This window comes from Amblyraja radiata, chromosome 1 (assembly GCF_010909765.2).
Source record: "Amblyraja radiata isolate CabotCenter1 chromosome 1, sAmbRad1.1.pri, whole genome shotgun sequence".
NCBI lineage: Eukaryota > Metazoa > Chordata > Chondrichthyes > Rajiformes > Rajidae > Amblyraja > Amblyraja radiata.
The window spans coordinates 132,957,776-132,978,718 of NC_045956.1; the positions used below are offsets into that span (position 1 = coordinate 132,957,776).

The 20,943-nt window shown below is 42.8% G+C and overlaps 1 protein-coding gene across 1 annotated transcript in view; it reads right to left on the bottom strand.

Moving 5' to 3' along the window:
- LOC116983368 (probable phospholipid-transporting ATPase IM) overlaps nucleotides 1–20,943 on the bottom strand; it is a 170,873-nt gene that overhangs the window by 73,636 nt on the left and 76,294 nt on the right. The window contains exons 14-15 of the mRNA XM_033037133.1: nucleotides 14,902–15,110; nucleotides 6,833–6,876 (exon numbers count right to left, since the gene is read on the bottom strand). Coding sequence (XP_032893024.1) covers nucleotides 6,833–6,876; nucleotides 14,902–15,110 — 253 coding nt within the window. The remainder of the gene's footprint in view (nucleotides 1–6,832; nucleotides 6,877–14,901; nucleotides 15,111–20,943) is intronic.

The window sequence follows — 20,943 nt, forward strand, 5'->3', positions numbered from 1 at the left end:
CAGTTTGACCGGTAAGATTCTGTTTAAAAAAACTGTTGCAGTATCAGTTAATGCACTTGCCTTCATTCTGAAGCTATCCCTTGAGGTTTTGGAAACATGAATGACTAGGATTAAATACATAGAGTGAAATATGTCTAAAGCTGTGACCCTCATCTATATGTTTAAGTTACTCTCCCATGTCCATGATTGGTTGTGCCATTTCCTTAAACCTACATGTTGACATTTTACAGGCATATTATAGTCAAATTTAAGAATATTATAACAATATAACTTTTCCATCAAATTCAACCAAACTATTTTGGTGGAGTTAAAATTAATAATTCCTGTCCTTATTGCTGTGAATACCTCTGAAAATTATTGCACCTGAACTTGTCTTAGATTTATATGGTTCAATACCTGGGATGTGGTACAGGTTCACCACCTCTCCTGTATTTAAGGATGACTCGTAAATTTCAACCAGGGCTCCCGCAATTTCCTCTCTGGTTTCCCACAATGTCCTTGGATCTATCAGATCAGGCCCTGGAAATTTGTCTACCTTCAAACACGACAATACTTTCAGTACTTCTTCGACAGTAACCCTGACTACTCTCAAGACACTTCCAGTGACTGCTCCAATTTCCTCCATCCTACTGTCTTTCTCCTCGGGAAATACTCATTTAGGACCTTGCGCATCTCCTGAGGCTCCACACAGAGGTGACCACTTTGATTCCTGAGAGGTCCCACTCTCTCTCTAGTTACCCTTTCCCCCCTTATGTATTTATAAAGTCTTTTGGGATTGTCCTTAAAGCTACCTTCCAGAACTATCTCCTGACCCCTTTTTACCCTTCTGATTTCCTTTTTTAGTTTACTCCTTAGTTCCTGAAACTCCTCCAGGAATGCACTTGATCCCAGCTGCCTATACCTGTCCCATGCAGCCTTCTTGTTTTTGACTAATTTTTTCAAAAGGTGCCAACTTGGTTTCTCATTGGACTTCTCAGTGAGTCCAGCAAAGAAATACAAACTTTGAAGATTTCCCTGGACATATCAAGTTAACCCAGTCAGGATCATAGTCCACACAGCATGGAAACAGGCCCATGTTGACCAAGATGCCCCATCAACACTAGTCCCACCAGCTTGCATTCGGTCCATATTCTTCTAAACTTTTCCAATCCGTGTACCTGTCTAAGTCCAGCACTTGTAGCAATCCAGTGCCCCAAATGGAGGAAATTGCTGTTGGAGGAGAGTAATTTTCTTTTCCTTTTTTTATGGATTGGAATTTATTTGAGTTTTAAATGCATTTTTGATATATTTTAATTCATAAAAAATAATTCTCTAAAAAGTTAATATTTTGTTCTTCAAGTTACTGAGTATTTTTACTTGCCAGTCATAGTCATAATTTAACAGTATGGAAACAGCCCCTTCATTGTGACTTGACCATCCGACCAAGATGCCTATCTTCGCTCATCCCATTTTCCTGCATTTGACCCATATCCCTTTATTGCTTTCCTATCCCCTTATCTGTCCAAATGTTTTTAAATGCCGTGATTGTACCTGCCTCTACCAACCCTGCAGGTATTCCTTTATGTCATATCCAGTAAAATTCTGCTTTGATGTCAGCTCATGTTTCGTCCATGTTTAATGAAGTACACAGTTGAGTGGTCCAAAACTTCAACTGGAAATCAGTAAGTGCCACCTTAAAAGCTCTGTTAATGACACCTTGATGATAGATAGATTCTTGATTAGCATGAATGTCAGGGGTTATAGGGGAGAAGGCAGGAGAATGGGTTAGGAGGGATAGATAGATCAGCCATGATTGAATGGCTGAGCAGAATTGATGCTCCTACTACTTCCATTGCTATGTTGAAAATTAAGGGAATATTGATTAGGTAGTAATTAACTACACTGGATTTACCTTGCTTTTTTTATGAACAGGAAATAACTGGGCAATTTTCCACATTGAACAGAAGGATACCAGTGTAGTTAATGCACTGGGACAGTTCGGCTAGATATACAGCTCATTGTGGAGTGTAAGTCTGATTCTCTTAGCTGAATTTTACCATTCATAAAAACATAGAAAATAGGTGCAGGAGTAGGCCTTCGGCCCTTCGAGCCTGCACCACCATTCAATATGATCATGGCTGATCATCCAACAGTATCCTATACCTGCCTTCTCTCCGTACCCCCTGATCCCTTTAGCCACAAGGGCCCCATCTAACTCCCTCTTATATATAGCCAATGAACTGGCCTCAACTACCTTCTGTGGCAGAGAATTCCACAGATTCACAACTCTCTGTGTGAAAAATGTTTTTCTCATCTCGGTCCTAAAAGACTTCCCCCTTATCCTTAAACTGTGACCCCTTGTTCTGGATTTCCCCAACATCGGGAACAATCTTCCTGCATCTAGCCTGTCCAACCCCTTAAGAATTTTGTAAGTTTCTATAATATCCCCCCTCAATCTTCTAAATTCTAGCGAGTACAAGCCGAGTCTGGCCAGTCTTTCTTCATATGAAAGTCCTGCCATACCAAGAATCAGTCTGGTGAACTTTCTCTGTACTCCCTCTATGGCAAGAATGTCTTTCCTCAGATTAGGAGACCAAAACTGCACGCAATACTCCAGGTGTGGTCTCACCAAGACCCTGTACAACTGCAGTAGAACCTCCCTGCTCTTATACTCAAATCCTTTTGCTATGAATGCTAACATACCATTCGCTTTCTTCACTGCCTGCTGCACCTGCATGCCTACTTTCAATGACTGGTATACCATGACACCCAGGTCTCGTTGCATCTCCCCTTTTCCTAATCGGCCACCATTCAGATAATAGTCTACTTTCCTGTTTTTGCCATCAAAGTGGATAACCTCACATTTATCCACATTATACTGCATCTGACATGCATTTGCCCACTCACCCAACCTTTCCATGTCACCTTGCAGCCTTCTAGCATCCTCCTCACAGCTAACACTGCCCCCCAGCTTCGTGTCATCCGCAAACTTGGAGATGTTGCTTTCAATTCCCTCATCCAGATCATTAATATATATTGTAAATAGCTGGGGTCCCAGCACTGAGCCTTGCGGTACCCCACTAGTCACTGCCTGCCATTCTGAAAAGGACCCGTTTACTGATTTATCTAATTTTTTCAGGTTATAATTTAATGCATTTATCTAACAAATACATGTGTTCATGTTTCAGGTTACAGGACTTGACCTGAAATGTTATTTCTGGGTTTTTTTCAGAAGATACTGCCTAATTCACTAAAAGTTTCCTAAATTTTGTTTTTATTTCAGATATCCAGCCTTAGCAATTGTTTTAATTTTTAATTATTGGAAGAAAAAGAGTCTGGATCCCAATGATTTGCCTAGAAATTTTACATACTTCAATGCTCATCTGGTCTCTGATCAATAAGTAACAAAAAAAGTCTATAAAATGAAAATAAAATGCTGATCTTAACAATTTATCTGAATTCCTTTTGACATTGCAATGAGATGGTTAACCGAATATTGAATCTGGTAATGCTATAGTCACAACAACAGAAATGGCTTACCATGTGATAATACCTTGATCATAATTTAGTCATAGACATATACAGCACTGAAAGTGGGCCCCTGGCCCACAAAATGCACAACAACCATCATTCCACTAATCCTGCATTTTAAAGGGCTTTCTCACGGTGCGACCTGACGCAAGACTTAACAAGAGTTTAACATCGTGGGAACCTCCTGCGATAACAGTACGGCATTCGTGGACCACCGAGGACCTCCGTGGCGCTAACGGCAGGTAGTCGTGTAACTTTGTAAGGTCGGGAGAAAATTCAAACATTTATGAATTTCTCCAAGAGTGACGAGCACTTTTTGGTGAGCGTTGCAACATTGTATGAACGCAGATGCCAGTGCGATATCCGTGCGATATCCGTAATGACTCTTGCGGGTACCGTGGGAACTCCTGCGAACGGTAAACCCGGAAGCTTGACAGAGGGGACATAAGGTGAGTAAAAAAGGTGGTCTCAATATCGCCAATAGACCATGTGTCCATCGAGGACGTCCCACCTAATTGTCATTGTTTGAGAATCTTTTTCACAGTAAGACTTGCAGAGATGCCTCTCAGAAAAGCGCGAAGAAAGGGGTCAAAGAAAGTCAGAAAGTTTTTAGCCATGCAGGTAAATGAGGAGGAGACTCAGCAAGAGAGACAGGTGGAGAGGCAAGAGGAGATGCCAGAGATACCACTGCCTGTGGGCTCCTTGGAGCAGGGAGAGGGTGATCAAGGTGGATTTGAGATTGTTTGTTTACCTCACTGGTAAATAAATTTATTTTTTACTATCAGCTTGATGTCTGCAAATCGTCATTAATACATCACTACAAGATGAATGTCTCTAATGTTATAATCCCTCTCATGCTGAAACACAAAATACCTTAATGGAGGTGATATAATCACATTTTCACTCATTTACATTTTTGAGTGTGCAGGACCCTGAAATGTTCAGCTATTTAAACGTGTTCTTCACCTCTTGGTAGAAAATGAAATAAGACAATCAGCACGGTAAATGTGATACAAAGTCTTTATTCCTATTTGACAATATAAGAAGACGAATTCTGTCACATATTGAGAGGAGATGCATCACACAAAACATTTGTCTGTAAAAGGGCCTCGCAAACACGAAATACAACAAATGAGGCACGCGAGATTATTTAAAACACATTATATCCATCAACCTCCGCTACAAGCGTGAACTCAGGCATTTAAAGGGACAATGCAATGTTCTAAACGGCAGGTTTTGCGGACGAACATCTTATAGGAAGCACTTTTCAGAGGACAACACTAGGAAGTCAGCTTATAACATGCAGTAGTGTTCCTGTGGTCGGCTACCCATCAATATAGCTGTCCTGCCACGGCACACTCCCCAATTGTGAATTGTAGTAAGCGCAGAGATGGTCTCTTTGCTCTTTCACACTGGATGTGCCCGAGTTACCTTTCAAACGCTGCAGTGAGACCATTTTCAACTTGTTCGCACCACTTCTCCAAGCACCTAGTGTTACTTCCCCTGTGTCACTGTCCACTATGTCACCGTCCTGGATGGATGTTGCTGATCCAGCAGCTGCACCTCTCATTCGGATCAGGTTGTGCAGAACACATGCTGCATATACTATACTCTCCACATTCTTGGGCCTCTGCTCCATTGTCTTGAGCAAGCATCTAAATCTGTTTGCCATGATGCCAAAATCATTTTCTACTACCCTCCTGGCCCTTGACAGCCTGTAATTGAAGATCCTCTGTTCCCTAGTTAGATTCCTCTGTGGATATGGCTTCATAATCCAGGGCCGTAGTGCAAAGGCTTCATCAGCAACCATCGCATATGGGATGTCCGTGCTGTCTTCTCCTGACAGAGGTTCTGGATCAGGCATGCCTGCTGTTCCACCTTCCATTTTCTTTCCAAGCCAGGTTTCTTTCCAAATCCGGCCATCACCAACACTTCCAGGTGTGCCCACATCCACATACAGGAAGTTGTAGTTATAATCAACCACCGCCATGAGTACAATTGAGTGGAATTTCTTGTAATTGAAATAATTTGAGCCACCTCCGGGTGGTTTACGAATTGCCACATGCTTGCCATCCAAAGCCCCACATGTGTGAGCAAAATTCCACCTGTTTTCAAACCCCAGTGCAACTCTCTTCCACGCATCTGGTGTACTGGGGCATTCCATCACTTCAGCTGAATAAAATTGGATGATCGCCTCACAGGTTTCTCGGACAATACCACAGATGCTGTTGGTGGCGACAAGAAAGTTGTAAGATAGACTTTTATAAGAATCGCCTGAGGCCAAGTAGCGGAGGGTGATTGCTATGCGCAACCCTGGTTCCAGTGCCTTCCTCATTACAGTGTCAGTCTTCTTCAGCAGAGGTCCCAAATTATTCTTTAACTCATTAAAGAGCTCGGGTGAAATTCTGACAAGGTTTTTGAATGCACTTTTATCCTCTTCGCACAGCACATTAAGCAGTTGCTCATATTGTCCAAATTGAGGTCTCCGTTGAAACATGGGCTTAACCCAGTGAGACTTCCTCTTAATTCTCTTTTTAATTAATCTCACCCTTCTGCCTTCACGCAAGCATTTTCGATGCACATGTTGCGCTAATGCATACAGCGCGTCAATGAAAATAACAACCAGCCTGTACTCGAACCAACTTTGTATAGGCATGTCTGCAAATGAGCCAATTCTACGAACGGAGGATATTTATATAGTGTGTGAAAAAAAGTGACATCATTTGTTCCACGTGATTAACTACACTACAGTCTACGATGTTCATTCACGATTAACGGGAAAGATCAGGAGACGGACAAGTCACTCGGACAAATGACAGAATTGCCGAGTACCGTGGGAACTCTTTATCTACCCCCCGTTATATCGTGCGGAACGCGTGCTGGACCACGACCACTTCACTCTGGTGACATCTTGCGTCAGGTCGCACCGTGAGAACCGGCCATTAATCTCATTATAACCTCTTTATATTACACCACTCACCTACACATTATGGGCAATTTACAATGGCCAATTAATCTATCAACCCACGATTTTGGGATGTGGGAGGAAACCAGATCACCAAGAGGAAATTTAGGTGGTCCCAATGAGAATGTGCTAAATCCACGCAGAAAATACCCAAGCTCAGGACCTGACACTAAATCTGTTACATTGTGAGTTAGCGGCTTTTACTAACTGTGCTACTGTGGAGTACAAGAATCCAGCAGCCAAATATATCACACAATCACAGACAATGAATTGAAAGATGATTTATCTGTTATATACTTAATTGTATTCAATGTTATATGGTATACTATAATTCTGAACAAGGAAAGAATATCTTACAGCAGTGACATCTGTCCTTTGTCCATTGAAATCATACACGTTACCTGTTAATACATAAAACAAGATATGTTTTAGCTTGATACAAGGAAAATCTATTCTAATATTTTAGAATAGTTAGAAAGTAATATTTATTTCAATATAATTAACTAGTTATTTCATACATATATTTCCAAAAGCACGTTCTGCAGTTTCTCCAGACCAGAATGATTCTAGTATGTTGGTAACTTAAATCACTGAGGCATTAGCGCCCAAATTAGTTTAATTTGCCTTGATCATTATCTGGTAAATACCACAGAGGTGTACCTAAGTTAATACTGCTGAAGATGTTTCAGGGATCATCTGAAATGATTCTTTAATTGAATGAGCTAATAACACTTATTAACACGCTGCCCTCCCTCAATAGCAAGAATGTCCTTCCTCAAATTAGGAAACCAAAATTGCACACAATACTCCAGGTGTGGTCACACCAGGGCCCTGTACAACAGTAGGACTTCCTCGCTCCTATACTCAAATCCTCTCGCTATGAAGACCCACATGCCATTTGCTTTCTTCACTGCCTGCTGTACCTGCATGCTTACTTTCATGGCAAACGATGGAATCCAAAATTAAAAAGTAGAACGAAAACTTTTATAACACATCATTATAATTCTTTTATTTTATCACATCTATTAGGATCGAGCCTAAAAAGGTCATGTAAGTTCTTTTCCTAATGATCATTAATACAAAAGAGAAAAGTAAAATAATTATGTTATCCCTGTTCTGTCTGAAAAGTCAAACCCCAAGACAAAAGTTTAATTATATTTACCTTATTGCTTGTACCGAGCACAGATTTAGAATACCTCGTTTGTTTCAAATGACTGGAGCTCCGGTGAGCTGGACCGCCGAGAGCAACACCTCCGGGCTGCGGGTCTGCGGCGCGGAGCGGGTGGCGCCGATTTCAACATCGGGAGCCTGGGAGCTCCAAACCGGCGCGGCCTTGTCGGCTTCGGAAGCCGCGGTCTACTGCTTGGAAGCGGCTGTTCCAGGTGGCCCAGCCGCTGAGAGGACTCTCCCGACGCCGGGGCAAGACCACCCGGTGAGAACGGCCATGAACATCGGGCCTCCGTAGAGGCAACTGCGGTGGCAGGCCTGACTTTGGGTGAACTTCGGGTTGGGGACTGGACATTGTGCCTTCCCCCACAGTGGTAACCATTGTGGGGGGATGATTTTCTGTCTACGTAATCCTGTTAGTCTTTGTCCAAGATGGCTGCCGTGGAGGGAGAGTGGACGCTGGCGCGCTTTGGCTGCCGCTGCTCTCTCTTCACATTGTGTTTTTGATTTTCTGTTTTTGGACTGAATTCTGTTTTTAGTTTGTGTCTCTGTGATGTCTTTATTATTTATTTTACTCTGATTATATGTTTATATTCCTGTTAATCTATGTAAGGTGTCCTTGAGATGTCTGAAAGGCGCCCAACAAATAAAATGTATTATTATTATTAAATGACTGACTGCATTCACATTACAATTGGATTAAATAGGATGAGCAAAAGGGAATGCTCCCTTTGTACAAGACCAAATAAATTACGCTTATCGAGGCTGATCAAACTTGTTTGATTTCTGAGAGGCCTTCCAAAATGCTGCTTAAGTGAAAAAAATAGTGAAGTGCTACGTGACTGAAAATGGTACGTGACTGAAAATGCCAATAGTCATAGAGTGATACAGTGTGGAAACAGACCCTTCAGCTCAACGTGCCCACACCAGCTACACTAGTCCCACCTGCCTGCGTTTGGTCCACATCCCACCAAACCTGTCCTATCCATGTTCCTGTCCAACTGTTTCTTAAACGTTGGGATAATCCCAGCCTCAACTAACTCCTCTGGCAGCTTGTTCCATACACCCACCAATTTGTTTGAAAAAGCTATCCCTTAGATTCCTATTAAATCTTTTTCCCTTCACCTTAAACCTATGTCCTCTGGTCCATGATTCTGGTCACATCTTCAAAAAACTCAATCAGATTTGTGAGACATGACCATGCTGACTATCCCTAATCAGCCCTTGTCCATCCAAATGCATAATATCCTATCCTTCAGAATACCCTCAAGAAACTTTCCAACTACTGATGTTAACCTGACCGGCCTAGCATTTCCCCTTCTTGAATAGAGGCACAACATTTGCCACCCCCCAGTCTTCCGGCACCACTCCTGTATTTAAAGACCCGTAAATTTCAAACAAGGCTCCGGCAATTTCTTCTGATTCCCCTCAGATACAGTGGCTTGCAAAAGTTTTCTTACCCCTTGAACTTTTCCACATTTTGTCACGTTACAACCACAAATGTAAATGTATTTTATTGGGATTTTATGTGATAGACCAACACAAAGTGGTGCATAATTGTGAAGTGGAAGGAAAATGATACATGGTTTTCAAATATTTTTACAAATAAAAACTGAAAATTGTGGCGTGCAAAAGTATTCAGCCCCCCTGAGTCAATACTTTGTAGAACCACCTTTCGCTGCAATTACAGCTGCAAGTCTTTTGAGGTATGTCTCTACCAGCTTTGCACATCTAGAGACTGAAATTTTTGCCCATTCTTCTTTGCAAAATAGCTCAAGCTCAGTCAGATTGGATGGAGAGCGTCTGTGAACAGCAATTTTCAAGTCTTGCCAGATTCTCAATTGGATTTAGGTCTGGACTTTGACTGGGCCATTCTAACACATGAATATGCTTTGATCTAAACCATTCCATTGTAGCTCTGGCTGTATGTTTAGGGTCGTTGTCCTGCTGGAAGGTGAACCTCCGCCCCAGTCTCAAGTCTTTTGCAGACTCTAACAGGTTTTCTTCCAAGATTGCCCTGTATTTGGCTCCATCCATCTTCCCATCAACTCTGACCAGCTTCCCTGTCCCTGCTGAAGAAAAGCATCCCCACAGCATGATGCTGCCACCACCATGTTTCACAGTGGGGATGGTGTGTTCAGGGTGATGTGCAGTGTTAGTTTTCCGCCACACATAGCGTTTTGCATTTAGCCCAAAAACTTCAATTTTGGTCTCATCTGACCAGAGCACCTTCCTCCACATGTTTGCTGTGTCCCCCACATGGCTTGTGGCAAACTGCAAACGGGACTTCTTATGGCTTTTTTTCAACAATGGCTTTCTTCTTGCCACTCTTCCATAAAGGCCCGATTTGTGGAGTGCACGACTAATAGTTGTCCTGTGGACAGATTCTCCCACCTGAGCTGTGGATCTCTGCAGCTCCTCCAGAGTTACCATGGGCCTCTTGGCTGCTTCTCTGATCAATGCCCTCCTTGCCCGGCCTGTCAGTTAGGTGGACGGCCATGTCTTGGTAGGTTTGCAGTTGTGCCATACTCTATTTACTAATTAGTGACTTCTGAAGGCAATTGGTTGCACTGGATTTTATTTAGGGGTATCAGAGTAAAGATGGCTGAATACTTTTGCACGTCACACTTTCCATTTTTTTATTTGTAAAAAAATTTGAAAACCATGTATCATTTTCCTTCCACTTCACAATTATGCGCCACTTTGTGTTGGTCTATCACATAAAATCCCAATAAAATACATTTACGTTTGTGGTTGTAACGTGACAAAATGTGGAAATGTTCAAGGGGTATGAATACTTTTGCAAACCACTGTATATCTGCTAAGGCAATAGACAATAGACAATAGGTGCAGGAGTAGGCCATTCGGCCCTTCGAGCCAGCATCGCCATTCAATATGATCATTCACAATCAATACACCATTCCTGGCTTCTCCCCATACCCCCTGACTCCGTTATCTTGAAGAGCTCTGTCTAGCTCTCTCCTGAAAGCATCCAGAGAAGCGGCCTCCACTGCCCTCTGAGGTAGAGAATTCCACACTCACAACTCTCTGTGTGAAAAAGTGTTTCCTCATCTCCATTCTAAATGGCTTACCCCTTATTCTTAAACTGTGGCCCCTGGTTCTGGAGTCCCCCAACATCGGGAATATGTTTCCTGGCTCTAGCGTGTCCAAACCCTTAACAATCTTATGTTTCAATAAGATCCCCTCATCCTTCTAAATTCCAGAGTGTACAAGCCCAGCCGTTCCATTCTTACAGCATATGACAGTCCCGCCATCCGGGAATTAACCTTGTGAACCTACGCTGCACTCCCTCAATAGTAAGAATGTCCTTCCTCAAATTTGGAGACCAAAACTGCACACAATACTCCAGGTGTGGTCTCATTAGGGCTCTGTACAACTGCAGAAGGACCTCTTTGCTCCTATACTCAACTCCTCTTGTTATGAAGGCCAACATGCCATTCGCTTCTTCACGGCCTGCTGTATCTGCATGCTTACTTTCATTGACTGATGAACAAGGACCCCCAGATCCTGTTGTACTTCCCCTTTACCCAACTTGACACCATTTAGATAATAATCTGCCTTCCTGTTTTTGCTACCAAAGTGGATATCCTCACATTCAGAGTGTCTCCAAGGATCCTCCAGTGCTTCTACTCAGCGTCTGTGGAAAGCATCTTGACCGGAAATATCACAATCTGGTTTGGGAATTGCTCTGCCCAGGACAAGAAGGCTCTGCAGAGAGTAGTGTGTTCGGCCGAATGCACTATGGGAACTTCACTCGCCCCCCTGCAGGAACTATACATCAGGAGGTGCAACTCCAGAGCCAACAGAATCATGAGAGACCCCTTCCAACACTGCAACGGACTGTTCCAGCTGCTACGGTCAGGCAAACGCCTCCGTTGCCATGCTGTGAGAACGGAGAGGTTGAGAAGGAGTTTCTTCCCAGAGGCCATTAGGACTGTAACCTCTTAGCTCACCAGGGACTAACTTTACTGTACCATTCTACAGTTTTAAAAAAAATTGCTGGGGTTTTTTTCCTTTTTCCTTCCGCCCACAATATTTAATATGTAAAAGCATATGTGATTCTGTTCCATCCTGTTTGTAGTTTGTTTGTTTATTTGTTTTTTGCACAAAGTCCGCGAGCATTGCTACTTTTCATTTCACTGCACATCTCGTATGTGTATGTGATGAATAAACTTGACTTGACTTGATTTATCCACATTAAACTGCAACTGCCCACTCACCCAACCTGTCCAAGTCACCCAGCATTCTCATAGCATCCTCCTCACAGTTCACACTGCCACCCAGCTTTGTGTCATCTGCAAATTTGCTAATGTTACTTTGAATCCCTTCATCTAAATCATTGATGTATATTGTAAATAGCTGCGGTCCCAGCACCGGACTTGCGGTCCCCCACTAGTCACTGCCTGCCATTCTGAAAGAGACCCTTTAATCCCTACTCTGTTGCCAACCAATTTTCTATCCATGTCAGCACTCTACCCCCAATACCATGTGCCCTAATTTTGCCCAATAATCTCCTATGTGGGACCTTATCAAATGCTTTCTGAAAGTCCAGGTACACTACATCCACTGGCTCTCCCTTGTCCATTTTCCTACTTACATCCTCAAAGAATTCCAGAAGATTAGTCAAGCGTTATTTTCCCTTCATAAATCCATGCTGACTCGGACCGATCCTGTTGCTGCTATCCAAATGCTGCTATAATTCACTGTTTTCTCTCTCCCGCCTTTCTTAAAAAGTGGGATAACATTAGCTACCCTCCAATCCACAGGAACTGATCCTGAATCTATAGAACATTGGAAAATGATCACCAATGCATCCACGATTTCTAGAGCCACTTCCTTAAGTACCCTGGGATGCAGACCATCAGGCCCTGGGGATTTATCAGCCTTCAGTCACATCAGTCTACCCATCACCATTTCCTGCCTAATGTGGATTTTCTTCAGTTCCTCTGTCACCCCAGATCCTCTGGCCACTAGTACATCAGGAAGATTGTTTGTGTCCTCCTTTGTGAAGACGGATCCAAAGTACCTGTTCAACTTATCTGCCATTTCTTTGTTCCCCAAAATAAATTCACCTTTTTCAGTCTTTAAGAGTCTAACTTTGGTCTTAACTAATTTTTTCCTCTTCCCATATCTAAAGAAGCTTTTACTATCCTCCTTTATATTCTTGGCTATCTTACCTTCGTGCCTCATCTTTTCTCCCTGTATTGCCTTTTTAGTTACCTTCTGTTGCTCTTTAAAAATAACCCAATCCTCTGGCTTCCCACTCATCTTTGCTATGTTGTACTACTTCTCTTTTATTTTTATAGTCTCTAACTTCCCTTGTCAGCCTCGGTCGCCCCTTTCTCCCCTTGGAATCTTTTTTCCTCTTTTGAATGAACTGATCCTGCACCTTCTGTATTATTCCCAGAAATACCTGCCATTGTTGTTCCACTGTCATCCCTGCTACGGTATCTTTCCAGTCAACTTTGGCCAGCTCCTCCCTCATGGCTCCATAGTCCCCTTTGTTCAACTGTAATACTGACACCTCCGATTTACCCATCTCCCTCTCAAATTGTAGATTAAACCTTGGCCCTGGAGATTTGTCTACCTTCATACACGATGGTACCTTCAGCACCTCTTTGACCATAACACTGACTGCTTTCAAGACACTTCCATTGACTTCCCCAAGTTCCTCCATCCTCCTGTCTTTCTCCCTGGTAAATACAAGGAGAAATACTCATTGAGGACCCTGTGGCTCCACAGAGATTCCTGATTCCACAGAGAGATTTGATTCCTGATTCTCTCTAGTTACCCTTTTACCCCTGAAGTATTTATAAAATCTCTTGGGTTTGTTCTTCATGCTATCTGCCAGAGCTATTTCCTGGCCCCTTTTTTGCCCTTCCTTTTTTTAGTTTACTCCTCAGTTCCCGAAACTCCTTCAGGGATGCACTTGATCCCAGCAGCCTATACCTGTCCCATGCGTCCTTTTTATTCTTGACCAATGCCTCAATTTCTCTTGTCAGCCAAGCTTGCTTATGTTTGCCTACCTTGCCCTTCACTCTAACAGGGGTGTTCATATACTGAGCTTTTGTCATCACTTTTGAAAACATCCCACTTGGCTGATCCTTTCCCCTCAAATAACCTGCTCCAGTCAACTTGAGCAAGAGCTTCTCTCATACCCTCAAAGTTGGCCTTATCCCAGTTGAGCATTTTAACTCTCTGTCCCTATCCATAACCATCTTAAACTTAATTGAACAGTGGTCACTGGTCCCAAAACACTTAATTTACTTGCCCTTCCCAATTTCCCAATACTAGATCAAATGTTGCTCTCTCACGCATGGGGGCCTCTGCATACTGCTGGAGAAAATTCTGCTGAAATTGCACACCATCTAAACCCTTCATACTATGATTTTCCCAGTCAATATTGACCTACATCAACCTTATTTGACCTGCAGCTGTCTGCAATCTCCTGGTATATTTGTTCTTTTAATTCCCATTGACTATTCAGGGGTCTGTAGTACACCCCAACAAGGTGATCATCCCTTTCTTGTTCCTCTGATCCACCCATATAGCATACTAGACAAATTGTCCATAATGTCCCCTCTGACCACTGCCGTGACATCCTCCTTAACCAATAATGCAATCCCCCACCCCTCCTCTTTTACCCTTACCCGTCTCTCCTGAAGCTCCTGTACCTCGGAACATTGAGCTGCCAGTCTTGCCCCTCTCTTAACCAGTCACACGTACCTATCCATGCCCTAAGCTCATCTGCCTCCCCGTAAGGCCCCTTGCATTAAAATATGTGCAGTTTAAACCAACCCTCCTTTCTGGCTCTCTGCCTTTCATCTGTCTATTCTGTCCACTAGCCTTTCTCTCACCGACCTCCATAACAACCTCTAATCTCTAACCTGCCTCTATTCTGTACGTGATCCCACCCCCTGCCAATCTAGTTTAAACCCACAGTCACATTTCCAGAAGATTTTCCAGTAATTATAGCAAAGATTAAAACTTTTAGATCTTATACTTTTCAATGATAGACACAAAATGCTGGAATAATGTAACGGATCAGGCAGCATCTCTGGAGAAAATACACAGGTGATGTTTCGGTTCGGGAGCCTTCTTCAGACTGATTGTAATAGGGAGAGTGAGGAAAAAAAGCAGGACAAATCATGGCCAGTAATAGATAACCTCAGGCAAGGAGGGTCCCTGATAGGACGATTTTTGGGGAGAGACGTGTATTGTACTTTTCAGTTCCTTACCATATATTTTGCCATTGATTGTGCATTTGCTAAATAGCATAATGTTTTGTGTCAGAGTTCCTGTCTTATCAGAGAATATATACTTGATTTGTCCAAGCTCCTCAGTTAATGTAGTTGTATGTGCTACTGCAGGGATATCCTTATTTGGATAATACATTTTACTATCCCAATTGATGTAGAAGCTGCTGCCCAAGCGTATAACTTCAATACTGTTGAAAAAACAGAAGATAGAAAATTACATGAAAAATCAATTATTTTCATTAAAACATTAATACATTTACTTTTGCTAAAACAGTAATCCACTTTGTATAATGATCTTCATTTCTATTCTCTTCGTTGAGATGTGCAATATTGCGATAAATCATTCATTGAGATTTACTTGAAATTTACTTGCTAAATCAGTTAAAATAGGCTAACTGAGGTATATCAAAACCATTTATTTCCTCTGAGCTTAATAATCTTGCCCTTCTCTGCCAGCATATTCCAGTTGATCAGGCGATACGAAGCCACTGAGATCAAATGTGAAAATTATCCTTTGAGAGAAATGGTACACATGAAGTTTAGTTGAATTTCCCTAAAATGAGAAGTGATGTTATTCATAACTAGCACAATTATTAATTAAATTATCAATAGCTACAATCAAAAAACGCTATTTGTAGATGACTCTCGTCCAATATTCATGCCATTATGTAATATTGTGATTTAGGTGTAAAGAATTTTTGGATTTATATGCAAAATTGAAGTTATCTGGTGAAGGAATTGAACAGTACTGCAAAATGCATGTTTAATGCACGAGCATTAAACCTGTAATACGCAGGCCAATCATGGTCTATTATGAATATAACATCCAACTACCACTAACTATGCTGTTTATTGCCGTTGAAAATTCACGTGGTTCAATTTAGTATTACATTTTGTTCAAAAGAACCAAACAGCATAGCAACTGAGAGGTTTTAAGGTCTAGCTGGAGCCTAGAACTCAGGGACATGGTCTCGGAATAAAGGGCCATCAATCGATGTTTAGCTGTTGACAGAAATCAAAACTGCATTCCAAAGAGTATTCATGAAATCAAAGAATACCGGGATCAGACAGGAAAACGGACTTGTGGTACACCATCAGCCATTTATTGAATACTGGGCAGAGTTTAAGGGCTATAAACTATAGAAATAATTTTGTTTGATAGAAAACTTAAAAAAGTGCAGCACAAGAATAGGCCCTTCACCATCCGTACTGACCACAACACCAAATTAAATTAATCCACTTTGCCTGCATGAGGTCTATATCCCTCCATCCTCTGTCCGTTCATGTGTCTATCTAAATGGCTCCTAAATATTGCTATCACCTCCTCTTCAGGCAGCGCGTTCCAGGCACCTACCACTCTTTGTGTTAAAACCTTACCTCGCAAATTTCCTTTAAATTTTAGGAGAGTGACCATTTATCCTACCTATGTCTCATAATTGTTTACACTTTTATCAGATCATCCTTGATATATTCTTACGTGTTATATAAAAGAACATAGAACAGTACAGGACAGGAACGGACCCGATGGCCCACAATGTTTGTATCCAACATGATGCCAAGTTAAACAGTTTTCATCTTCCTGCACATGATCCATATCCCTCTATTCATAGTCATGGTGTGATACAGTGTGGAAACAGGCCCTTAGGCCCAACTTGCCCACACCAGCTAACATGTCCCAGCTACACTAATCCCATCTGCCCACATTTGGTCCGTATCCCTCCAAACCTGTCCTATCCATGTATCCATGTACCTGTCCGCTTCTTAAATGTTGGGACAGTCCCTGCCTTAACTACCTCCTTTGGCAGCTTGTTCCATACACCCACCACCCTTTGTTTGAAAAACTTACCCCATAGATTCCTATTAAATCTTTTCACCTTCACCTTAAAGCTATGTCTTCTGGTCCTCGATTCACCTACTCTGGGCAAGAGACTGTGCATCTACCCGATCTATTCCTATGAGGAACTCCTTGCACTTCCATGTGCCTAAAAGCCTCTTACACACCACTATCATATCTGCCTCCACCACCGCCCTGTCAATGTGTTCTTGGCTCCCACTACTCTATGTGTACAAAACTTGCCCAGCACATCTCCAGTAAACTATTCCCCCTCACCTTATAGTTCTAGTGTTGGACATTTCCACACAATGAAAATAGGTTCTGATTATCTACATTTATCATAATCTTACATACTTCTATTGTCTCCCCTCAACCTCAAACATTCCAGAGAAAATAATCCAGGTTGATTTAACATGACCTTGTGGCTGAGACCCTCTAATCCAGACAGCATTCTGGTAAACCTCTCCAAAGCCTCTACATCATTCCTGTAATGGGGCGACCAATACTCCAAATGCAGCCTAACCAAAGTCTTATAGAGCTGCATCATGACTTTGAGTCATAGTGTCAGAGTGATACAGTGTGGAAACAGGCCCTTCGGTCCAACTTGCCCACACCGGCCTACAATGTGCCAGCTACACTAGTCCCACTTGCCTGCGCTTGGTCCATATCCCTCCAAACCTGTCCTATCCATGTACCTGTCTAACTGTTTCTTAAACGATGGGATAGTCCCAGCCTCAACTACCTCCTCTGGCAGCTTGTTCCATACACCCACCACCCTTTGTGTGACTCTTCCTGACTCTTATATTCAATATCCCTAGCAATGAAGGCAAGCATACCATATACCTTATTCCAGAGGCCCAGGAGCGGTTGGAGCGGCTGGTGCAGCGACCGGGCGGTGAGTTTAAAAATCGAGCGCGGGGCTTTGTTCCACAGAGGCTCAGGAGCGGCTGGTGCAGCGTTGCCCACTCTGCAACGTCCCATCACATTTCAAAAGAAGTGGTCTAGAGGAAGCCGCTGATAGGTGGAAGCGGACTAGAGGAAGCAGCTGATTGGGAGTAACCCCAGGTTTGTATTTCTGCTTTCTGTTCGTACTTTTTAGTTAAATGTTCAGTGAGTTAAGGGTTCAGTGAGTTAAGGGTACAGTGAGTTAAGGGTTCAGTGAGTTAAGGGTACAGTGAGTTAAGGGTACAGTGAGTTAAGGGTACAGTGAGTTAAGGGTACAGTGCTTTTTAGTAAAGGTACAGTTTAAAGGATTACGATTTTTATAGTGGGAGTGAGTTGATTTAATTTGGGGGTAAGCCATGTCAGTTGAGATCGGCCCCATGCATTGCTCATCCTGCAACATGTGGGAGATCTGGGATATGGTCAGTGTCCCTGGTGACTACGTGTGCAGGAAGTGTGTACAGCTGCAGCTCCTGGCAGACCGCATTGAACGGTTGGAGCTGCGGTTGGATTCATACTGGAGCATCCACGATGTTGAGAAAGTCGTGAATGGCACGTACAGTGAGTTGGTCACACCGCAGGTAAAAGTTAAGCGGACAGAAATGGAACGGGTGGCCACGAGCCAGCGTAGCAGTAGGCAGGTAGTACAGGAGTCCCCTGCGGTCATTTCCCTCCTAAACAGATATACCATTTTGTAAACTGTTGGGGGAGATGGCTCATCAGGGGAAGGCAGCAGCAGCAAAGTTCATGTCACCGTGGATGGCTCTGCGGCACAGGAGGGGAGGGAAAAGGGCTATACTAATAGGGGATTCAATTGTAAAGGTAATAAAAAGGCGTTTCTGCGGCCGCAAACAAGACTCCAGGATGGTAAGTTGCCTCCCTGGTGCAAGGGTCATGGATGTCACTGAGCGGCTGCAGAACATTCTGGAGGGGGAGGGTGAACAGCCAGTTGTCGTGGTGCACATTGGCACCAACGATATAGGTAAAAAACGGGATGAAGTCCTACAAGGTGAATTTAGGGAGCTAGGAGATAAACTTAAAAGTAGGACCTCAAAGGTAATAATCTCTGGATCCAGTGCCACGTGCTAGTCAGAGTAGAAATAGGAGGATATTGCAGATGAATACGTAGCTTGGAAAATGGTGCAAGGGGGAGGGATTCAAATAGGGCATTGGAACCAGTTCTGGGGGAGGTGGGACCAGTACAAACAGGATGGTCTGCACCTGGGCTGGAATGGAACCAATGTCCTTGGGGGAGTTTGCTAGTGCAGTCGGGGAGGATTTAAACTAATGTGGCAGGGGGATGGGAGCATGAGCAGAGAGACAGAGGGGTGTAAAATGAGGGTAGAAGCTAAAGGTAGCAAGGTGAAAAGTAAAAGTGGCAGGCAGACAAATCCAGGGCAAAAATCAAAAAGGGCCACGTTTCAACATAATTGTATAATGGGTAAGTGTTGTAAAAACAAGCCTGAAGGCTTTGTGTCTCAATGCAAGGAGCATTCGTAATAAGGTGGATGAGTTGAACGTGCAGATAGTAGTTAATGAATATGATATAGTTGGGATCACGGAGACATGGCTCCAGGGTGACCAAGGCTGGGAGCTGAACATCCAGGGATATTCAATATTCAGGAGGGATAGACAGAAAGGAAAAGGAGGTGGGGTAGCGTTGCTGATTAGAGAGGAGATTAACGCAATAGAAAGGAAGGACATTAGCTTGGAGGATGTGGAATCGATATGGGTAGAGCTACGAAACACTAAGGGGCAGAAAACGCTAGTGGGAGTTGTGTACAGGCCACCTAACAGTAGTAGTGGAGTTGGCGATGGCATCAAACAGGAAATTAGAAATGCGTGCAACAAAGGTAAAACAGTTATAATGGGTGACTTCAATCTACATATAGATTGTGTGAATCAAATTGGCAGGGGTGCTGAAGAAGAGGATTTATTGGAATGTATGCGGGATAGTTTTCTAAACCAACATGTAGAGGAACCAACGAGAGAGCAGGCTATTCTAGACTGGGTATTGAGTAATAAAGACTGCAAGGATGAACTACAACAATTGTTCATCCCAGTTTGGCAAAAGAATAAATCAGGGAAGGTAGTGCATCCGTGGATAACAAGGGAAATCAGGGATAGTATCAAAACAAAAGATGAAGCATACAAATTAGCCAGAAAAACCAGCCTACCAGAGGACTGGGAGAAATTCAGTGTCCAGCAGAGGAGGACAAATGGCTTAATTAGGAAAGGGAAAATAGATTAAGAAAGAAAACTGACAGGGAACATAAAAACTGACTGCAAAAGGTTTTATAGATGTGTGAAGAGAAAAAGATTAGTTAAAACAAATGTAGGTCCCTTGCAGTCAGAAACAGGTGAATTGATCATGGGGAACAAGGACATGGCAGACCAATTGAATAACTACTTTGGTTCTGTCTTCACTAAGGAAGACATAAATAATCTGCCGGAAATAGCAGGGGACCGGGGGTCAAATGAGATGGAGGAACTGAGTGAAATCCAGGTTAGTCGGGAAGTGATGTTAGGTAAATTGAATGGATTAAAGGCCGATAAATCCCCAGGGCCACACAGGCTGCATCCCAGAGTACTTAAGGAAGTAGCCCCAGATATAGTGGATGCATTAGTGATAATTTTTCAAAACTCTTTAGATTCTGGAGTAGTTCCTGAGGATTGGAGGGTAGCTAATGTAACCCCATTTTTTAAAAAGGGAGGGAGAGAGAAAACGGGGAATTACAGACCAGTTAGTCTAATATTGGTAGTGGGGGAAATGCTGGAGTCAGTTATTAAAGATGGGATAGCAGCACATTTGGAAAGTGGTGAAATCATTGGACAAAGTCAGCATGGATTTATGAAAGGTAAATCATGTCTGACAAATCTTATAGGATTTTTCGAGGATGTAATTAGTAGAGTGGATAAGGGAGAACCAGTGGATGTATTATATCTGGACTTTCAGAAGGCTTTCGACAAGGTCCCACATAAGAGATTAGTATGCAAACTTAAAGCACACGGTATTGGGGGTTCAGTATTGATGTGGATAGAGAACTGGCTGGCAGACAAGAAGCAAAGAGTAGGAGTAAACGGGTCCTTTTCAGAATGGCAGGCAGTGACTAGTGGGGTAACGCAAGGCTCAGTGCTGGGACCCCAGCTATTTACAATATATATTAATGATTTGGAAGAGGGAATTGAATGCAACATCTCCAATTTTGCGGATGACACGAAGCTGGGGGGCAGTGTTAGCCGTG